Here is a 21,438-nt window from a genome sequence, read left to right on the forward strand (position 1 = left end):
ATTGTTTTCTTACTTTATGATACTGATCCATCTTTGGGTCACAGAAATATAAGAAAAAGTTTCAAATGGATAAAACCAAAATGATATGGCTATTTTATAAAAGGTAGGGAATACATTTAATATTCTAAATTCAAATATTAAAAACTTGCAAAGATTGAATGTACTTTATAGCACAGAAAAATTTTTTAATACTATGTAAATATTTAAAATAAAAATTCAACTTGACCCAGAGGATTTATCATTGTACATTTTGTTTGAAAATATTTCCCTTTAGAGAAAATATTGTCAAGCATGTGATTTTAATCACTGTTTTTAATAGAAAAGACATGGAAAACAAATGAAATGTCACTCTTAATTGTTGCTAATCAGCTCTTTTTAGAAGATGTTCCCTTGTGTTCAAGTTAGATTAATGGGAATTATAAGAAAACAAGAACATGATATATTGAATCACTGAACATAATATATTAGAATATACTTTAAGCAATATCTAAGCTTACTTTTCCTTTTACAAAAGGGACTCTGAGACTCAAGGAAATTAGGTGAATTGCCCATGATTACTAAATGAGTTTATTACAGACTCAAGTTTGACAGCTAAGTGGTTTAACTATGAGTTCAATGGTTTTCCACTAAACTACAGCTACCTTTAAAAGGTAGGATTTTCTAAATATTTTATTTTATTTTTTTAGTTTTCGGCGGACACAACATCTTTGTTTGTATGTGGTGCTGAGGATCGAACCCTGGCCGCACGCATGCCAGGCGAGCTCGCTACCACTTGAGCCACAACCCCAGCCCAAATGTAGGCTTTTTTGATGTTGGCAAGAACTCTTTACTATGGACAATTCTCTGCCTAAGATAATCATCAGGTAATTACTTTTCAAATTAGAGCAAAAACAAAACCAAACAAACAAAACCCCTGTTTCCTTATTCCAGAACATTGAGCAACCAACAAAAAAGTTTCTTCCCTATCCCTTTAAAAACTATATTATCCCTAAGAAGTAATATTTAGTGATAAAAAATGAAATATCACTTAAAATAATGAGGGTTCATGAATAGGTTTTGCTTGTTTGTCAATTTATTAATATTACTTAAATTCTCAAAATGGAATTCAGTATCAGTAGTTAACAAAAAATATTTCACAATTTGTAGATTTTTCTTTAAAAAAAAGCAACTTCTTAATGAGGCTGGGGTTGTGGCTCAGTGGTAGAGCACTTGCCCTCATGTGTGAGGCACTGAGTTCGGTCCTCAGCACCACATATAAATAAACAAAAATAAATAAAGGTACATCAGCAACTAAAAAATATTTTAATTAGAGAAATGCAAATCAAAACTATTCAAATATTTCATCTCACTCCCGTCAGCATAGCAGCTATTAAGAATATAAACAACAATAAGTGTTGGCGAGGATGTGGGGAAAAAAGCACACTGGTACATTGCTGGTGGAACTGCAAAATGGTGCAGCCAATATGGAAAGCAGTATGGAGATTCCTTGGAAAACTGGGAATGGAACCACCATTTGACCCAGCTATCCCACTCTTTGGTCTACACCCAACGTACTTAAAAACAGCACACATCAATGTTTATAATAGCACAATTCACAATAGCTAAACTGTGGAACCAAACTAGATGGCCTTTAGTAGTAGATGAATGGATAAAAAATTGTGGTATACATACACAATGGAATATTACTTCAGCAATAAAAGAGAATAAAAGCATGAGGTTTGCAGGTAAATTAATGGAGTTAGAGAACATAATGCTAAATGAAGTTACCCAATCCCCCAAAACCAAAAGCCAAATGTTTTCTCTGATATAAGGAGGATGATTAATAGTGGGGTTGGAAGGGCCTTGCAGAATAATTATAAGATGCTAAAATATTATTTACATATATGAATCAAAATCTTATGATTTCTCAGTTATCTGTATTTTTTTTTCAAGAAGAAGGCTGTAGTCTAGCATGTACATTCAGATTTCCTACAAGTGTGCATAGGAGGCACGGTAAACCTGTGTCTTTTCTCCCATGCATGTTTCAAACAGATCAAAAAGTTTTTTTTTTTTTTTCCCAGAAAAGTGGAGGATTGGAAATATAGATGTGTCCTTTTATCAATCTTGATTTCAAACTCAATATTCTTTTTGTTGAAGATAAAATTAGTCAAGAAATAGAGAGCATGGGAGAGTTATTATATGCATCCAGGATACAGAATGATAGGAAAAAAAAAAGAGAATGTTCAGGACAAACAATACCAGGCCATGTACAGAGAGGAGACCCTTGTCCACTAAGTCAGAGAAAGTGTCAGGTAAGGCCATTTGTGTTCAGAATAATTATGATAATCCAATCCCTACCCAGTTAGCTCTGACCCCTCTTAAGGTGAAAAGTGACTTACATGACCCATGCCTATTTCAATAAAGATGAATAAAGATACTGTGGTATATATACACAAAGGAATGTTACTCAGCATTAAAAGATAATAAAATCATGGCATTTGCAGGTAAATGGATGGAGCTGGAGAATATCATGCTAAGTGATGTAAGCCCATCCCAAAAAACCAAAGATCGAATGTTTTCTCTGATAAGTGGATGCTGATCCATAATGGGGTGGGGAGTATGGGAGGAATGGAGGGAATTTGGATAGGGCAAAGGGGAGGGAGGGGAAGGAAGGGCCATCAGGGTAGAAAAGATGGTGGAATGAGATGGTCATCATTACCTTAGGTATGCATATAAAGACATGAATGGTGTAACTCTACTTTGTGTATAACCAAAGAAATGAAAAATTGTGCTCCATTTGTGTACTATGAATTAAAATGCATTCTGCTGTCATGTATAACAAATTAGAACAAATAAATTACAAAAGAGTGAATTTTAATTCATTTCCATTTGTCTAAATGTTGTCTCAGTCTGTTTTAGAATGAAGTGCCATGTCTTCTAAGATGATTTCTAAATCTTAATTATATCTGATTCTTCTTAAAACAACTTCTTAATAAGAAAAATGCTATCAGAATTCTAGAAGCATAACTACCATTTATATATTTAAGGAGACTTAAACCTACTCAAATGTTAGAAGTATTGAATAACATAAAATACTATGCTCCATGGCAGTGATGCTAGGAGTGATTTATGTTTGAGATCAGTTTGAATTAGGACATACAATGATTTTAGAACACCAGTGTTTCATTTTTTCCTTAGGTTCAATTAATAACTCTTTAATAAGGTTCTCAATACACTATAATATCTAACCACCAAGAGAATAGTAATGTTTCTGAAATTTCTCCAAAATTAATTAAAATGACACCTTGAAAATAGAACTAGTATTTTCATAGCATAATATCTAGCAAGTATGTAGTCTAATCAAACAACTAAAATTTCCATTCATATACAACTAATAAGCTCTTTATAGACTCAAGCAGAGGTAGGGCTAACCAAACAGGTCCCAGTCTGCTCATTTATGCAAGGACATTGTCAATGACTAGTATCATTTTACATAAAAATGATTATGGAAATACAGTCAAAATATTTTTCATAAGCCATAATACTAAATAAAAAAACCTGCAAATTCATGAACTAGAAGTGGCTTTTCATAAATAAAGCCACTAATAAAATATTAGCTTAATAAGTGGTTGTTTAAACAAGGTAGACATATTTGTTCTAACTTACCCAAAATTTACATTTATGCTTCATTTATATACTGAAACTTGAATTTTTTTTAATTCACCTATTTTTTTTATATATTGGATTTTTTAAAATATATTTTTATTTGTTCTAGTTAGTTATACATGACAGTAGAATGCATTTTGACACATGTACACAAATGGATCATAACTTTTCATTCCTCTGGCTGTACATGGTACTTAGTCACACCAGTAGTGTAATCACATATATATATATATATATATATATATAGTCATATGTCTGTCTTATTCTTCTTTTATTTATATATGACAGCAGAATGCATTATAATTCTTATTACACATATAGAGCCCAATTTTTCATATTTCTGGCTGTATACAAAGTATATTCACACCAATTTATGTCTTTATACATGCACTTTGGATAATAATGATCATCACATTCCACCATTATTTATAATTCCATGCCCCCTCCCAAGAACTCTGCCCTATCTAGAGTTCACCTAATTCTAATAGAGGTTAATTTAATCATTTCTTATCCATATTAACAATTTGAGAGTTTTTTTTCAAAATTTACTATTTTGATATTTATTATAACTATTATACAACCATTAAATCAAATTAAAAATAATGATTTTACATATGAAAAGAACAATCTTTTCTTTACTAGCTGAGCTACAATCATTTTACACATATACAAACAAATTTACTTATATTTGTATCAGTTTTCTCCTCTCCAAATTTTATTTTAAGACTAGAAACAAGGTTAGCAAAGGACACTTACATTTGATTAATATGAATATTCAATTTATGAAGCTGACTCATTTAATAATATTTTGCTGGTGCTAATAAAACTGTGTTTTGGGGGCTGGGGTTGTGGTTCAGTGGTAGAGTGCTCACCTCGCACATGCAAGGTCCTGGGTTCAATCCTCAGCACCACATAAAGATGAATAAATAAAATAAAGGTATTGTGTTCAACTACCACTAAAAAACAAATGTTAAAAAAATAAAAAATTTGTTTTGCAGGTATATGATAAAACAGAATAAATATAGAAAAAACATTTTTTAAATTAATGAAACATAAATCCCACCTACAATTAGAGAATCACCTCTTAGAAGACTCTATAATTTAGCATTACGTTCCCGTTCCCATTACATTAAATAGTTAAGAAAGTAACTTCTACATTTAAAATTAATTATAATAATGTTGCAAATTTTAGCAAACCACTATTACTTCATGAAAATCTCTTATTATCAAAGGACTTGTTATATGTGCTAATACTATTCCACTTATGACACCTAGGCATGATTCCTCCAAATTGTACTTATTATTTTGAAATTTTTGAAATATTTTCTTATTTGAAAATGTTAATCATTTGAAGATTGGGGGTAGATTTCAAAACAACATGAATCCACCATAGAGTTACAAAAATCTTTCTATAAAAGACAAAATCTCTTATTACCTGAGGATATATAGGATAGGCTAAAGCAACGGTTCCCTCCAGGGAAATTTATTATTTGGTACATCTGGAGATATATTTGGAATGTAATAAATGGTCAAAAGTGTACTACTGGGATCTAGTTGATAGGGCACAAGACAGACCCTACCCTACCTCACAAGAAAGTTATCTACTCACAAAAATCAATAATGTCAAGGTTGAGAAACCCTGGAGAAATATAATGAAAATTGCAAACCTGAAAGTAAAAGATTACATTGTTTCCAAATACATATTTATTATGCATTCTATGTAACTGGAATTATATATTTAAAGTCCACCAAATAACCAGAAAAGACCCTGAGAAATACTAATGGAGAGAGAAGCTAATAATATCTATACATAAGAATAGCTTACACAAACATCAGTCTTTTAGGGCAGTGAGCAGACTATAACTAAATTTATTTTTGATTAGCCTTTTTTATCTTGTGGTTAATAAAATATTTAGAAATTCTGAAGTCACCAACGAGTAATATGTAATTTTATGAGAATGAAGATGGATTAACTGCTTTGAGAAGGAGAAGCATTGAACTTAGATTATTTGTATGGTAGGGCAGAAGAGAAGCAAACTGGTTTCTATTTGTGACCAAAGGAGGTACCACTTAAAAGTTTTAAGATTTTACACAACAGCTTAAATATAAAAATGACAAAAATATATGCACATGTAAATATAATATTCAAACTTAAGTGAGTTCTGCTAATTTAATTATCAGAACACTTAAGTGTAGAACAGAAGAAATTTTGATTTCATCAACTGACGTTTGGTTTTCAACTAAAGTTTTAAAAATAAGACTTTTATCAGCTTCTAATACACGTTTTTATTCAATCAGATCTAAAACCAAAGATGACAAAAAAACTTAAAATGTGGGAAAGAATATGTATACATATAAGAAATTATAAATGTCCAACTCTTCAATTGTTCTTCAAATGCAATTTCAAAATATAATGTCCATAAAACTTTTTGTAGCATTAACAAATTACTATGATTAAAGAATGACAACTGAACAATGTGACAAAAACTTATTAAAAGTACATTTATTCCTAAATAAAAATTAATGTAAAGATCTTATATGCCACAGTATAATATATAGACTTTTCTTATGGGAATGAAAGATGAAGCTAAAATTATAGGTATCTAAAATCTCTATATGTTATTATAGCATTGGTAAACAGCCAATAGTTGCAAGAAAATTGCCTAAAGAAATGTATGAAAGACCACCAAAAACTTCAAAGGAAGTGTATTTATACCAATGTAAATTGTTAAGATTCTCTTTATTAGTGTCTGTTGGAGTCAGTCCTGTGTTGATATATAAGGGAGTTCATTTTGAAATTCCCTTTAAAAATACTTATTATTCTGTGGATAAAGAAAATATGTTATACATATACAATGGAACATTACTCAGCTATAAAGAAGGATGAAATTATTGCGTTTGCCAGTAAATGGATGCAACTGCAGACTATCATGCTAAGTGAAATAAGCCAATCCCCCCCAAAACAAATGCCAAATGTTCTTTTTGATATGTGGATGCTGACTCCTAATAGGAAGGAGGTTGGGAGGAGTGGAGGGTCACTGGACTGGATAGGGTGGGGGAATGGGAATGGGAAAGACAGTAGGATGAATTGGACACAATTTTCCTATGTTCATATGTGAATACATGACAAGTGTAACTCCACATCATGTACAACCACAAGAATGGGAAGTTATACTCCTTGTATATATGCTATGTCAAAATACACTCTACTATCATATATAACTAAAAAGAACAGATTACTTTTTTAAATCCTTACTATTCTAAATAAACACTCATATTTGCTCTTTTCTACCCTTTTAGAAGAGGAAAGGTGCTCCTCCTTGCAAGATAATCTGTACATAACGGTAACCAAGAACAAACATGCTACAGCATGGATCTAAACTAATGACAAAAGCACACTAGAAACTGGAAAGTATATTTAAAGAAGATTTAAGCTTATCTAGTTTTACAAAAATTTTATATTTTTAAAGAATGCTTTCTAGGAATTTTGATCTAAATTTGCTGAATTAGATAATTACTAGGAACAATATTTAAAGTAATTTGAAGAAAAATAAAATGTAATATGGAGGGATATGATTCACTCAAATTTGATTATTCACTATTGAACAGTAAAGTACTGACTATGGCTTTTAAATAATGAATTATGTGGAACTATGATAAATCATTTGCATGCCCAAAGAAGCATAGACATTAAATCAGCACTCAGGTAGACTTTGAAATTATGCTTTGATTATCAAACTCCAATTTAATGAAATCACAATTTTTCACAAATCTGACAACACTGGGCTACATTTTTTAATCCATAGCAAAACCTATCCATGATAGTATACTGATAAACATTTAGTAAATGCTGACTTTATCTTCTGACAAAGATTTTTTCTCTAATCAAAATCCAGTTTGTGATTTGGCAAATCACCAAGAGGTAGAAGAAAAAAAAGTAATATAAATTTAAGGAACCTAGTAATAAGTGATTTGCCTTTTATAATATCATTACTCTAAGATCATATGTGTACTCTAAACCATTATCAAGATTATCAAGCTAACTGAGCTCTATATCACATTTTTTATTTAAATTGATTTTTATTATCACTAGAATTATTTACATGTGTAGCAATTGTAATTAACTCTATTAACTAGATACTTACTTAAATTTCATTAAATTATTTTTATTCAGGACTATGCTAAAATATTCAAGCTATTGCTAAAATTTAAAGGTAAGTTTCATAATAAACATATTTACAATTTGTTTATTAATTTATTTAATCACAGCTTTTCATGAATAATGTCATATAAAAGATATAAGTGACACTCATATACATATTTTATAAGTAAAATAGAAATCTGCATCATACCTGCTTCAAAGAGTCAATCTATGTAGAGTATTTTTTTTGATCAAGTTTAAATTTCTTTTGGGAAAATAATTAGTTGTACTAGAATAGTATATAGGCACTATATACAAATCTGTGAGTGAAAAATCTAAGATTCCATGAAGAAAAACAAAACATCTGATATAAAAATAGTTATGTAATTATTGGTGATATTATGCTTTGTAATGCTGATGAATGGGGGAAAACAAAATACAATTTTTTTGTGGGGGGGTACTGGGAATTGAACTCAGTGGCACTCCGCCACTGAACGACATCCCCAGCCCTATTTTGTATTTTATTTAAAAACAGAGGTTCACCGAGTCACTTAGCATCTTGCTGTTGTGGAGCCTGGCTTTGAACTCATCATCCTCCTCACTCAGCCTCCCCAGACACTGAGATTACAGGCATGTGCCAACACATCTGGCACAAAATACAAATTTAATCATGTATTGATGGTATCAATTATTCTCACACCAGTATAACAAAGAAAAATATAAACTGTTTTCTTATAAATATTTATGAAGAATATGTCCAAGCAGCTAAATTCACCATTCCTCTCCTCAGAAAATACTCAAAAGTTCTTCTATCCACAACCTAATTCCTATTTTGGAAAGATGTTCAAGCAGTTATGAAGCTCATCCTCTCTTCAGGCTATACTCAAATGGCCTCCAGACAAATGACTATTTAGAGAAAAATGTGTAGAAGAGAAATTCAATAACACAGTTAATTTCAAAAAGCTTTCATTATTTAGAATCTTGGCCAGAAGTCTAATCCCTCCTACTTTTTGTGGGTCAGTGCATGGAAGCAAATAATAGATAGTCTGCATATATTTGAATAATGATGAAGAAAATGGAAATCTTATGTCCAAAATTAAAGGAATTCTTAGTGCAATGAAATCTGTTTTCCATGTAATTTTCTTGACTACTTATCTTTAATGAATACTACATAATATGAACAATGCCAGTTGAGAAAAGGATTCACCCAGTATAAATTTGATGACAGCCTGTGTGCTGCCATAAAATTCTTCACAAGCTAATCTTTTGCCAGCTGAGCTGTCAGCCTGAGATATGTTCAGATAAATGAAACAAGAGTGCAGCTTGAATTTGTGCAAGTAATAGTTGACTATATTGCTGTCATGAAGAAAATGGCAGCTCTCTGGCTCAAGGTAAATCCGAATTTCAGGAATAAAAGGAAATGGAATGTAAAATGGAAAAGAAGAAACTAGTTTACAAATTTTAGGTTTTTAAATGGTATAACTATATATTCTGGTTATCCCCATTTAACTATAATTTTAAAATTGTCCTGGATTGTAGGATAAATTATATGGTCATCTTCATTTCATGAAATTCGAGTAGATAACACAAAATCAAATTAGGATAAAATAGAAGTAAAATGTATACACAAATATTTGTATAATACACAAATGATTTTTTAATCTACAAATTAAAAAATATTTTTAACTATAAATATTTACATTATCTTTATTTTGTTTGTTCATTTTTATGTGGTTCTGAGGATAGAACCAAGTGCCTCAAATGTGCAAGGAAAGTGCTCTGTCACTGAGATTATTAACTATAAAACATCTACAAAAGACACAGTAAAGAATTTGAAATTACTTAAATTATTCATAGTATAATTGTACTAGATGAATACAGCTCTTGAAGTCTTATCTATTAAGTAAATAATTCTAAAAATCAAATTTCCAAGAGATTAAGGTATTTAAACCTCAGTTTTATTGATCTGGATATTTTACATGTAAATACATAATTTTTCTGTGTGAAAGTTCCAATTCAATAAAAATTCTTTCATTATACCAGTTAGGAATTTTATCTTAAACATCATTTGAAGGTCTAAAGTAAAACTTCATTCAACTTGGTATACCAGCAAAACTCATGTCAGGATTTTTGGAAAAAATAGATTTCAGAGAAATATTTAAAATACTAAAACCTGCAGATAGAGTCCATACAGAAGCCAGCCAACAATGTTCCAATTAAGGACCATATAACCTCCCGCCAGTGAGGACTTGGGTAGCTAAAACCGGAAGATCACAAAGTCTAGGGCAGGCTCAGGAATTTAGCCAGACCCTCTCTCAAAATGCTTGGGATATAGCTGTAGCTCTCAAGTGGTAAAGCTATGGTTCTGGTCGTTGCTACTTTTTCAACATGGATAGTTCTATACTGGATTTGCAATCTGGATAAACAATATGTTTGATGGAGATATGGCTGTAGTTGATAACTTAAGATAAAATTCCTCATGGTAAAATTAAAAGATTTAAATGCCTCTGAAAATACACAAAATCTGTTAAATATGTAAGTCCTCAGAGAAAAAGCAGTGTGAGATCACTTAATAGAGTATGAAATATTCTACATAGCAATCTTATAATCTTATTGTTTATTCAAACATCATAACTAGCCCTCATTTTATATTTATTTATTTATTTATTATATTTCAATTTCTGGAAGTTAATTGACTATTGATTGTAACTAAACATGATATCTATGTGAACTTTCATATTAATTGATGTAACCATGCAGTGACTTAAATAAAGCATTATATTAAAATAAAAGTAACCTGTAAAGTCTATACTTCTTAATTTATTTATAATCCATTAAAATTTTTTTTTAATTTATGCATCCCTGGATTACTTAGACTACCATTTTCTTCTGTTAACCATTTACTTTTTAATTTTCCTTACTGACAACAAATATTTCCTTGTTACATTGTCCTTAGGGATCAGGCTATTTATTCTGTTATGTTTCCCCAGCCAAACTAGTTTACATGGATGCTTCTAATCCAATGCTTGTCTTCAGAGGTTATCTTGGACCTCTCATAGACCAGGAAGAAACACTAATTTATATGAAAAGCTTATTCAAACAAATCTCCTGCTAGAAAATGTTATTTAAAATGTATTTCATTTAGAATGATTAATGATAAATATGATATTTGAGCTCTTTTTAAAAAATCCACTGCAAAAAGACAACCATGATAGAAAAGGGATAGGAAAACACAAAAGTTTTCAGCATGAAAAAAGAAAAGACAAGAAATTAAATTGATTTTTTTGAAAAAATGGCATATGAATGAGATGTAAATAAAGCAATTCCAGATGGTAGAAGCAGTATATGAAAAAGTACTCATATTAGCAGTATCACAGTCATGTGGAGGGCCAGGAGGAAGCAGAGAAAAATGAAAAGGAGACATTTGATTCAAGAGATAAGCTAAAGAAGGTAAATGGAAGACATTTTTAATTGAACTAGATCCAGAAGTAAATGTGGAGCCAGTGGCATTGATTGAGAAATAGAATAATGCAGTCATATTCTTCTCTGTACACATCATAAAATATGTATGAAATACTAAGTTTAGGTTATAAAATGAGCTTTTTAAAGAGTAGAAAGCATCAGGTCTTGGAAAAATTGGGAAAGACTATAATCCTAAATTATACAGTAAAACAAATAAGTATTGTATATAGAACACTTTTCTTCAAGGCACTCAGGAAATCTTATGGATTTTTCTTATTTCATCAATTCTTATGCTTATTAAATTAATTTTCATTTTCTTTATTAAATAGGAGGGAAATTGTAAACAAATATACCAAGTTTTAGAATTAAGATAATAAAAACTCATATAATTACCACCACTAACTCAGAAATTAGTGTTGTCATCCAAATGTTTTACTTCTGGTCTGAAAGAGATTTTGCAGAGAAATGTTGGCAAAAATGTCACTTCCATAATTGCAGACCCAGTAACTAAATAGAATGCCATAAATTACTGGAATATTCTTGGTAAACATCTCCTAAAAGTAGACTTTTATATTTCTGTGAATATAAAGACTTAAAATAATCCCTTGTTCTTAATGGCTGCATTAACAATTCAAGGTAAAATGTTCTTTTAATATAATAAATGGGTTTTTTTCTGTTTACTATCATTAGTATAAAAACATTCACAATAATGCCTATTATTAAGCTCCTTGGGGAGAGTGGTTATTTTTCAAACATATTTTTATCCCTTAAGAATTTGTATGTTGGTCACTCATTAAATTTGTGTTAAATGTTGATGATGGGAATTAAGACTAAAATGTTCGTAGTCAGTTCCTGTTACAACTAAGACAAAATAACAGAACAGCTTTCCATTATTTACAATTTTACTTCATTCTATTCGAGAAGATTCTGATGATGGAGTTTTATATATAAAATAAGAAAAGGGTGAGAAATGTTCATCACAATTCTCTACATAAGATCTCAGATTATAGGAGATTTAGAAACAAGCTAGTGGGGCATGGTGGTGCATACCCATAATCCCAGGGACTCTGGGGTTTGATAAAGGAAGATTGCACTTTCAAGACTAGACTCAGCAACTTAGTGAGGCCCTCAGCAGAAATTCAAAATAAAGAGCCAGGAATATGGTTCAATGGTTAAGAGTTCCTGGGTTCAATCCCTAGTGAAACAACAACAACAACAACAAAAGCTTAAATTTAGTTGGATATTCTGAAGAACTGTAGTACTAAAGTTTTTCATTTCATTTAATAATGCAAAGTTCACACTATTCTAATAGTTATTTTCCTGTTATGTAAGTTCATACTACTTTTCTTTTCCTACAAATATAAAGGTATATGCATGCAGCAATTAAAATATAATAGCACTAAACATTCTTCCAATGTATTAAAAACTAAGCAACAGATTTCTAATGATTATATATCAAGAATTATCTCCTACATATCATATCAAATGAGAAATATATGAACAGCTATATTTGCAACATTTTATTGCTGGAATATGCATCTTCGTGTGTATGTGTGTTTGTATGTGCTTTGTTTTGTTGTAGTTAGCTCTCTAGTAATGAATATCTAGCATTTTTATGGACAAAACACTTTGTAATATATGTGTAGAATAAGATTAGTGAATATATAATCTGTACAAGAAAAATAAATTAGTAAAGAACATTTTTAAATAGTTAAGAAAATTAGGCTGAGATATGTAATTAAACTCAATATTGGCCTTCCTCCAGCAACTTCTACTTGCATTAGGAAACTAAAAGACACTTCAACAAAAGTCTAGTAAAATTTAACATGTGGTCAAAATAATCAATGTGATCTATTATATTATCTACTGATTTATTTACCACAGTTTATTAATTTTATGAAGATGAGAGAATATTAATTCCTGTAGTATTTTATTTTTAAATGGGAACTACATTTCTTTTTATATTTTTAGCTACAGAAAAATATTCATCAAAACTGATCCAAGCCTACAGAGCTTGATAAAAGTTTATGCTAAAGTTTTCCCCAGAATGATCTTATTGTTTTGAACATCACTTGTGATAAAGGTATTATTATCACCTCTGATATAAAAACTTTACCCACTCATTATTTTTTAAAATCTAAGATTAAAATATTATATTTCAGTTACTAAAAGGGTGTTTACCAACACCTAATAAGATTTTCATCATTATTTTCAATAGAAAATTGTGTAGACAAAAAAGAAAAATTTATGCCAAGCAAATTATACACCTTAAACATTATCTTAGATTATTAGCATTAACCAGAATTATGAAAAGCAGCTCAATCTGAGTAACCAAATGCAATGTTATAATTAAGTTCCATATCAATTAATTTTGTTTTGTTTAAATATATTTTATCTTCAGTTTTAAGTTATTACCTTTGGCAGCCATAAAAGTAAGCAATTAAAAGATTATTAGTTAGAAATGTAAGTAGTGGAATAATGGACTGATAAGTCTGAACCTAAAATTAACAAAATTTAACAGTGCTTTTTATAGTTAGTTGCTAATATTATGTTAAGGTGAACAATGTGAAAAATTAATCAGATGTAGAAATGAATTTGTTCTTGAGAGTTTCGATTTATACACTTATGAATTTATAAATTGATACTCTAGAATTGAGCAATATAAAGCATCCAGCACATATTATTTCATGTGGAACTATTAATAACAGGTATATTTAATATCAACCATTTTTGAACTATGAATACTAACCAGGTTTCTGAATAAAGTCAAATGTTACTTAATCCTATTAGTGTTATGCTCTCATTTAAATAAGACCTGACAGCATTAATAAAGAGTCATTCATGAAAAGAATGAATATTATGTGTTGTTTTTCCCCACTGGAGGTACACTATGATAACCTCAGCTTTCAGGGACCTAATAGTCATTAGCATTTGATTGTCCTCTTTTTTGCTTTTCGGCGCAGATCAAAAATGTTAATCTGCACATCACAGAGTTCAGAGAATATCAAATCAAGTAATCTTAAAGCTGAAAGCTTGAACTTCTAAGTGAAACTTCACTTTATACTTGGAAAAAACGAGGAAATAATTTTACTCAACTCTTCTGAGTCCCTTGGAATCAAGTAAAGCAATCTAACACTGTTATACACATTGTTGTACATTCTGCCCATAATAGCATTAATGAATCTTTACTCCTTTCTTATGTTACACACCTTTTTGAACTCTGGTTAAAATATATTATTCTCTCAAAATAATAATGTTCTTTTGATGTTTGTCTCCATGATAAATAATTTGATGCCTCATACTCAACAATTTGAATCAATATTAATAAATCTAATGATATAAGAAATTTTCACAATTTGTATTTTCTAACCCAAGAATTCAAAACAAATCTAACTCAAATTTAGTATTGTAAGTCCAAGTCTGAAGATTTTTAATTAAAATAGAAAAAAACGGCCTGACGATCTTGTCTAGGTAAAAGGACTATGCCAGTTTAAATTATCTTCTGAGGTCAATGTTAAAGATGAGGCTTGTTTATGGGATTGCAGAAACAGGTTGGGGATTTGGGTGAGATCACTAATCTGGGGAAAAAATAGTTGATCTTCATGCTCTGTCAGCCCAAATGTCAGTCTTGGAAACATTTTCATGCCTCTCACAATGAAACACATACTGTCACTGAGCCAGTATGGGAATTTAACCGCTGATACCAGACAGGGAAGATGGAAATCTGAAGCAGAAAATGAAGATGTATGTAACATCATTACACAAACTAATTTCCCCTGAGTTCCAATCATAGGAAGAAGTACGTCTCTGTGGTTTATATACATATCCTAAGTCAGATTGGGTGCTTTAAGTATATTTATCTTAGTGAAAATGCTGGCTTCTTGTCAATAAAACTTAGAATATGAAAAAGAGCTTTTAAAATAACAGGGCATTGGAATACTAAACATTTTTAGAGATTAAGTACTGTAATTTCCTATTCCTGACTGATAACTCCTTCAAATACCAATATGTACAGTGTACTATGAATATGTATGTATGTATGTGCAGACTTATGTGTATACACTCAAGTGCATATGCATATACACTTATGTGTTTGTGTGTGTGTGTGTGTGTGTGTGTGTGTATGTGAATACCTAGAGAAATGTATGTAGATATCACTATTTAACAGAGTGCAAATTAAGGGAAATTATATCAAAATATCATGGAGGATTCTCATCTCATTGCAGCATGACTTTACTTGAAATCCTGGAAAAGGATATGTCAGAACTAAATTTATTTAAAATTGCCAATTCAAGAATTCCTAGAGATAATTTTTTTTCTGTAGAAAATAATATGATATCATTTTAAAGTCAAAATTATCCTTACAAAGTTCAAACCGATACATTTGTTTTAACCTATTTTTCCTTTTATCAGATGGAATTAATTAGTAATAACTTTAATCTTTCATTGCACACTCTCTCTTTTCTTTTTCTTCTTTCACTGTCTTCCTCTTGTATCATGAATTGGCTATGATTCCTCTCTCAGGGATATCTGTTAATAAAATCTAGGAGTCTACCGTATTCTGTTTTCATTTATATATTTTATGATCATAAGCAAAACATACTAATACTCTGAATTTCATTTTCCAACTATTTTAAATGTGGAATAATAATACATCTCTTGTTTATGATAAGGCATACCCAAAGTAACAAAATATAAACTAAATTAAATATTTATATAATTAAAATTTTAGAAATAAATTATCTGTTTTAAGTCTTTATGATTTATTATGTACAGTTTTGATATTTAATAAATCTTTTCTACCACTAATTTTAATTTCAGTGAGTTATAATATTGTCAATAGCAGAACCCTTTTATATCTATGAATTGACCTAATTTTTCCTCGAATATTTCTCTACATTTCCCCCTTTCTCTCCCTTTGCTATTTGAACTTTTCATATACATTTTAGATTACCCTAGTTAGCATAAACTGTGATTTTGCTATTCTTATCTATTCAACAAAAGTAGAGCAAATTAATATTAATTAAATTCTCATCCTATTTTTCAAGACAGGGGGTCTTTTAAATAAATTTTTATGGTTGGCCTACTTACTTTCAAATTGTAAAATTTAGTAAAGTTTACTGATGAATCAAAACATGTTTCTTTTTCTTTAACTCTCCTTTCCCCAGCATACATGCCACTTTCATGATAGGGCCTTTTTGCAAGTCAAAGTGCATTCTGTGAATGTAACCCATGTCATGGCCCTCTGCTCACCTGGGGCTATGCTTTGTGTTCTATTCTCATTATTTTTAACAAGCTCTCAGAAAAGTTCATTTGTCCATGAGGCCATGGAGATGCCCCAGTGTTTTAGGTATACTGTATAGTTACTTTAGGCTTGTTACTCCTTCTAACGCTGAAAGAAACTTTAGAGCATTACTATTTCTACTTATCTTAAAAACCTATAGTGAGCCTGTCTTTTTGTCATTAGTTGACTTACTTTCAACATAAGTCAAAGGAAAATACTTTTTAATAAAGCTGAAATTATGTCAGCAGGTTGACTTGTTATATTTGAATTTGTTTAGTAGCTTTCAAAAATAATCAGAATTTTCTTGAAAGTTCATTAATCTGAGGGAAAAATAACAAAATTATTCCTTGCACAAAAAAATGAATTTTAAGAAGATGTTTGTCACAATATCAGGTGGAGAGATCTTTTTGCTAATAGTTGATTTCAATTTGCTAAGGTCCCATTTTTTTATTTGGCCTTCCAGTTACAATTTCAAAATAAATTATTTTTGTTTAGGCTTTGCTTTCCAACATGCTAACCAGTAACTACATATGGCTATTAAAATTAAAACAAAATTTAATTAAAATTTAATTCCTTAATAGTGCTACCATATTTCAACTACTCAGTAGCCACATGGTCCTAGTGGCTACCATTTTGGATATCACAGATTATAGAATGTCTATCAATGACCAAAAATCATATAGCTAATAGGGGTATCCATTCTGATACACAATTTATAAATTAAGGTGATAAGCCTCACATTTCTATAAGTAGTCTAATATTATAAAGCATCTCCAAAAACATTTAATGCTGATATATCTACTCTATAATTAGTGCTTATCTTCCCAATATTGCTTCTATAAGAATTATGTCATCATTCACATATTTCAATTGAAGAAATTAAAAATCAGAAGGATTAAGTAGGAGGTAGCATATTTAGGAAGAGTTTAGCACAAAACTGTGATCTGTATCTTTCTCACTTCCACATATACTTTTCATTTCATGAGATAAGGAGATGGACTGTAGGGTTCTGACCTATAAAAGCTTATTTATGGATATTCTAACCCTTCTCTAATTTTACCTCATATACTCAGACAAATATGTCTTTTACTTGAATAATTCACTCAAGAGATTTGTAGCCTTCAATTTCTGAACTTATTTGTTATGGTTTGGATAGAAATGTCCCCCAAAAACTCATGTGTTGAAGGCTTGTTTGTCAGTATAGCAATGTTCAGAGGTGAGGCTTTCAGGAAATGATTGGATCTTGAAGGTTCTAAACTTGTCAGAGGATTTATCCATTTGATGATTTAATAATTCAACAGACTATTTGGAGGTAATGGAAACTGTAGGAGGTGGGACCTAATTGGAGGAAGTATGTTTCTAGGGACATGCCCTCTAAGGGTATTTTATGAGCAGACTTTTTTTACACTCTTCTGCCATATTGTTCTGTATTGCTTCAGGCCAAAACAATAAAGCCCAAAGATCATGGAATTAAAGATGTGAAATTATAAGACAAAATAAATCCTTCCTCCTCTAAATTGTTTTCTTTGGGAAGGTGGTTTAGCCACAATGACAAAAGGCTGATTAATACAGTACATATAAACAAATATGTATCTTTATAATATACATTGTCATTTGTTGATCAGTTTTCTCATAATATACATACTACAGGCCTAAAACCTTAAGATAATACATGTCAGAATATCATATTTATGTATTCTTTGAATACTTTAAAACAGTCATGTCAATCATAGTCTTACATTAAGTAAACAGAGAATATTTATAAATTTTAAAAATCCTCTCATTATATCAGTATGAAAGCTGTACACTTGTTTTTTTATATGTATTTTCCAAGAACAATAAAGTAAATTCTAGTATTTCACATACCCAAATCTGAGGTTTCTACTATTGTCTATTGATAATTTTTAGTAATTTCCCATGTACTTAGTAAATGTGGCCCTTCTGTACCTACATTGAAGGATACCACATATTCTACTATTCTTCCCCTCCCCAGGCTGAAATCTAGTCAAAACTGAATCTTTGGGGCTAAATGGAAAAATTACGTTTTGTATTAATTGAATAATGTGTCTTCAAGGAATTGAAACAAAATGAAAATATTTTAATAGTAAATTTTCTAAAATTTAATTTTACTTTAATGATTCAAAAGATACTTAAAGATCTTACGTTAACTTGAAATCACATCAAAAATGTCTCATTAATCTATACATATTCAGAAATGCTGGTGATAAAAATGTTTTATTCACCCCTCATATAGATGATTTGACATCTTTTCAAATGACAAGATATAGTTCCTATCTAACATAACCAAAAAATTTTTTTGATAGTTTTGTTGATTCATTCTTAATGCTTTGATTTGCTTATTTTGGTCAAATTTCTGGCAGAGTCATGACTATACAGATTAAAATTAAGCTATTGGGCAAGCTTAAGTAGCCGAGCTTAATTCCTTGTCTAACCTCTATAATTATTTAAGGAAATACAAATGTTTGGAAATGATTATAGGTACAATGAAAATTAATAAGTCCCTTGGGCTGGGGTTGTGGCTCAGCAGTACAGCCATTGCCTCACACATGTGAGACCCTGGGTTCGATCCTCAGCACCACATAAAAATAAATAAGTAAAATAAAGGTATTGTATTCAACTACAACTAGAATATATTTTTTTAAAAGAAAGTTAATAAATCCCATGTAACTGCACAAAGTGTATTGATGAATTTTCTCGAGTATGCTTTGCTTAAACTTTGAAAAACTGAGGCGATGACTTACTTAAAATTTGAAGTATAATAAGATCCTTTCTATCTTTTAAAAATGAAATAACATCTTCAACAAAAAGTGGTTTAAAAACGTACCTTAATTAGTTGGTAATTTTGAACTCCGTTTATTCCTATGTCAGGATCAATGGCCGCTGGGAGAGCATACCGAGAGTTTATAGCCGAATTCTCTGGAATTGAGATGTTGATAACCGTCGCTGGGAATAACGGTGCATTATCATTTATGTCTTCTATCAGAAAACGTATCTTAACCAGTCTAAATATTTCATCCGGCAAAACAGCAACCTCCACTTCGTAAAAGCAATGGGCATCCATCATGATACCAGCACATAATTTCTCACGATCAATGCGAGCGCCAGTAGTGAAGATCTCACCAGTACCCTCTTCAATACGAATCAGTGGCACATCCCCTGTCTTGTACACGAGCTTGAACTGCATTGGAGACGTTAAGGACTTGTCGGGAATTAGCGACAAATTGAGGTCTTTCAACAAGTCGCCTATCAGGACGTTTTCTGGCATTTCTTCTCGGACGGTGTAATTTTTCTCCTGGGCGCCAGACTGAAACACGACGCATGCTAACAGGACCGCAAATATATACGTCCCGGACAACAAGTCCATACCAGGCACGATTGTGATGGTTCTCTGTATCAACCCACAGAAAACTGACAAATAGAAAAGACAGGAGAGAGAGGGGAGAGAGGGGAGAGAGGGGAGACAGGGGAGAGAGGGGAGAGAGGGGAGAGAGAGGGGAGAGAGGGGAGAGAGAGGGGAGAGAGGGGAGAGAGGGGAGAGAGAGGGGAGAGAGGGGAGAGAGGGAGAGGGAGGAAGAAGAAGAAGATAGAAGAGGAGGAGGAGGAGGAGGAGGAGGAGGAGGAGGAGGAGGCAGGGGGAAGAGGAGAGGAGAAAAAAGAAGAGGGGGAAAAATAAATTATTAGGCAGCCAATCATAAAAATGCATGTTATGTGAAGACTTCTTTGTAAATTAAAAACGATTAAATAAAATATTAGCAAAATTAAAAGTGTTAAATAAATTAACAACAAATTGTTTTAAATCAAATATACATTTTTACATTAACAAGAAAAATAAAGGAAACAAGATATCTATAGTAATTAAGAGACATAAGGTATTTGTAAGTGTCCATTATTGATAAAATACATAAAAGATATTTTAATTTACCAAAATACTTAAAGCTAAAACAAATAATTGAAATATTTAATTCAATAGTTATTGAAAATAAAATATTTGTTACTAATCACAAAAATATTTTTTGTTATAATATGAATTTCAAATTCAATTATTTTATTTTAAATATGTATTTTATGCAATAGTCCATATTTTAAGATTTAGGCTCCAAACAGTAAAACTTTATTTCCATAAAAGTAGTCAATGACAAATGAAGGACTCAGGAAATTTGAATTGAAAAAAAAAGTGTTTGGGAAGAGAAGAGGAGTTAATGTGCCAATGGCTAAACACGGAGGAAACCATTATATGTCAAGGGTGTTGGAGCTTGCTTTCTTTTGATGAGAAAAACAAAAATAGATATAAGTTACAAGCAGGCAACATTTTGAACAACATAAACATCTGCTTATTCAAGCATTCTGTGGGAAAAAAAAAACATTTTTCAGGTGATAGTAAATCCCTTATCTTTGCAGGTATTAATGACACAGAAGCATAGGTATTTATGTCTAATTTTGCAAGAGTCTAATTTAGGCATTAGGTCTACATACTGAGATTAGATTATAGATTTGGTATGTGACATCCTACAACTCAAGGAATTTGAATTGAACAACATTCTTATTCTGAGAATTTATGTTTTCATATTACAGAAGATAGTCCATAGGAAAGTGAAATTTCACATCTACAAACTGACAGGAGTTGACCAAATACGAAGAACATCTCAACTAGGGGTTAAAAATCTAAAGGCATTGTTTTGTATATTTGAAAACTGCTAAAAGAATAGCTAGATATTCTCACTACAAAACACATATTGATGAGGTGTCATATATATATTAATTAACTTGATCAAATCTTTCTAAAATGATTACATAGATTAAAAATTCATATTGTTCCCCAAAATATACATAATTATTTGTCAAAAAATGAATATTTTTAAAAAACATTAAAAATAAGGCACTTAAT

General features: G+C 30.7%; 1 protein-coding gene across 9 annotated transcripts in view; it reads right to left on the reverse strand.

Annotated features, from left to right (window-relative positions):
- The window catches only part of Pcdh11x (protocadherin 11 X-linked), a 650,410-nt gene extending 630,493 nt beyond the window's left edge, over window positions 1–19,917 (reverse strand). For all 9 annotated transcript variants that reach the window (XM_071606439.1, XM_071606438.1, XM_071606436.1 and 6 more), the window contains exon 1: window positions 19,378–19,917. In XM_071606439.1, coding sequence (XP_071462540.1) covers window positions 19,378–19,917 — 540 coding nt within the window. The remainder of the gene's footprint in view (window positions 1–19,377) is intronic.
- Between the last annotated feature and the right edge of the window lie 1,521 nt (window positions 19,918–21,438).

Source organism: Marmota flaviventris, chromosome X, assembly GCF_047511675.1.
Source record: "Marmota flaviventris isolate mMarFla1 chromosome X, mMarFla1.hap1, whole genome shotgun sequence".
NCBI lineage: Eukaryota > Metazoa > Chordata > Mammalia > Rodentia > Sciuridae > Marmota > Marmota flaviventris.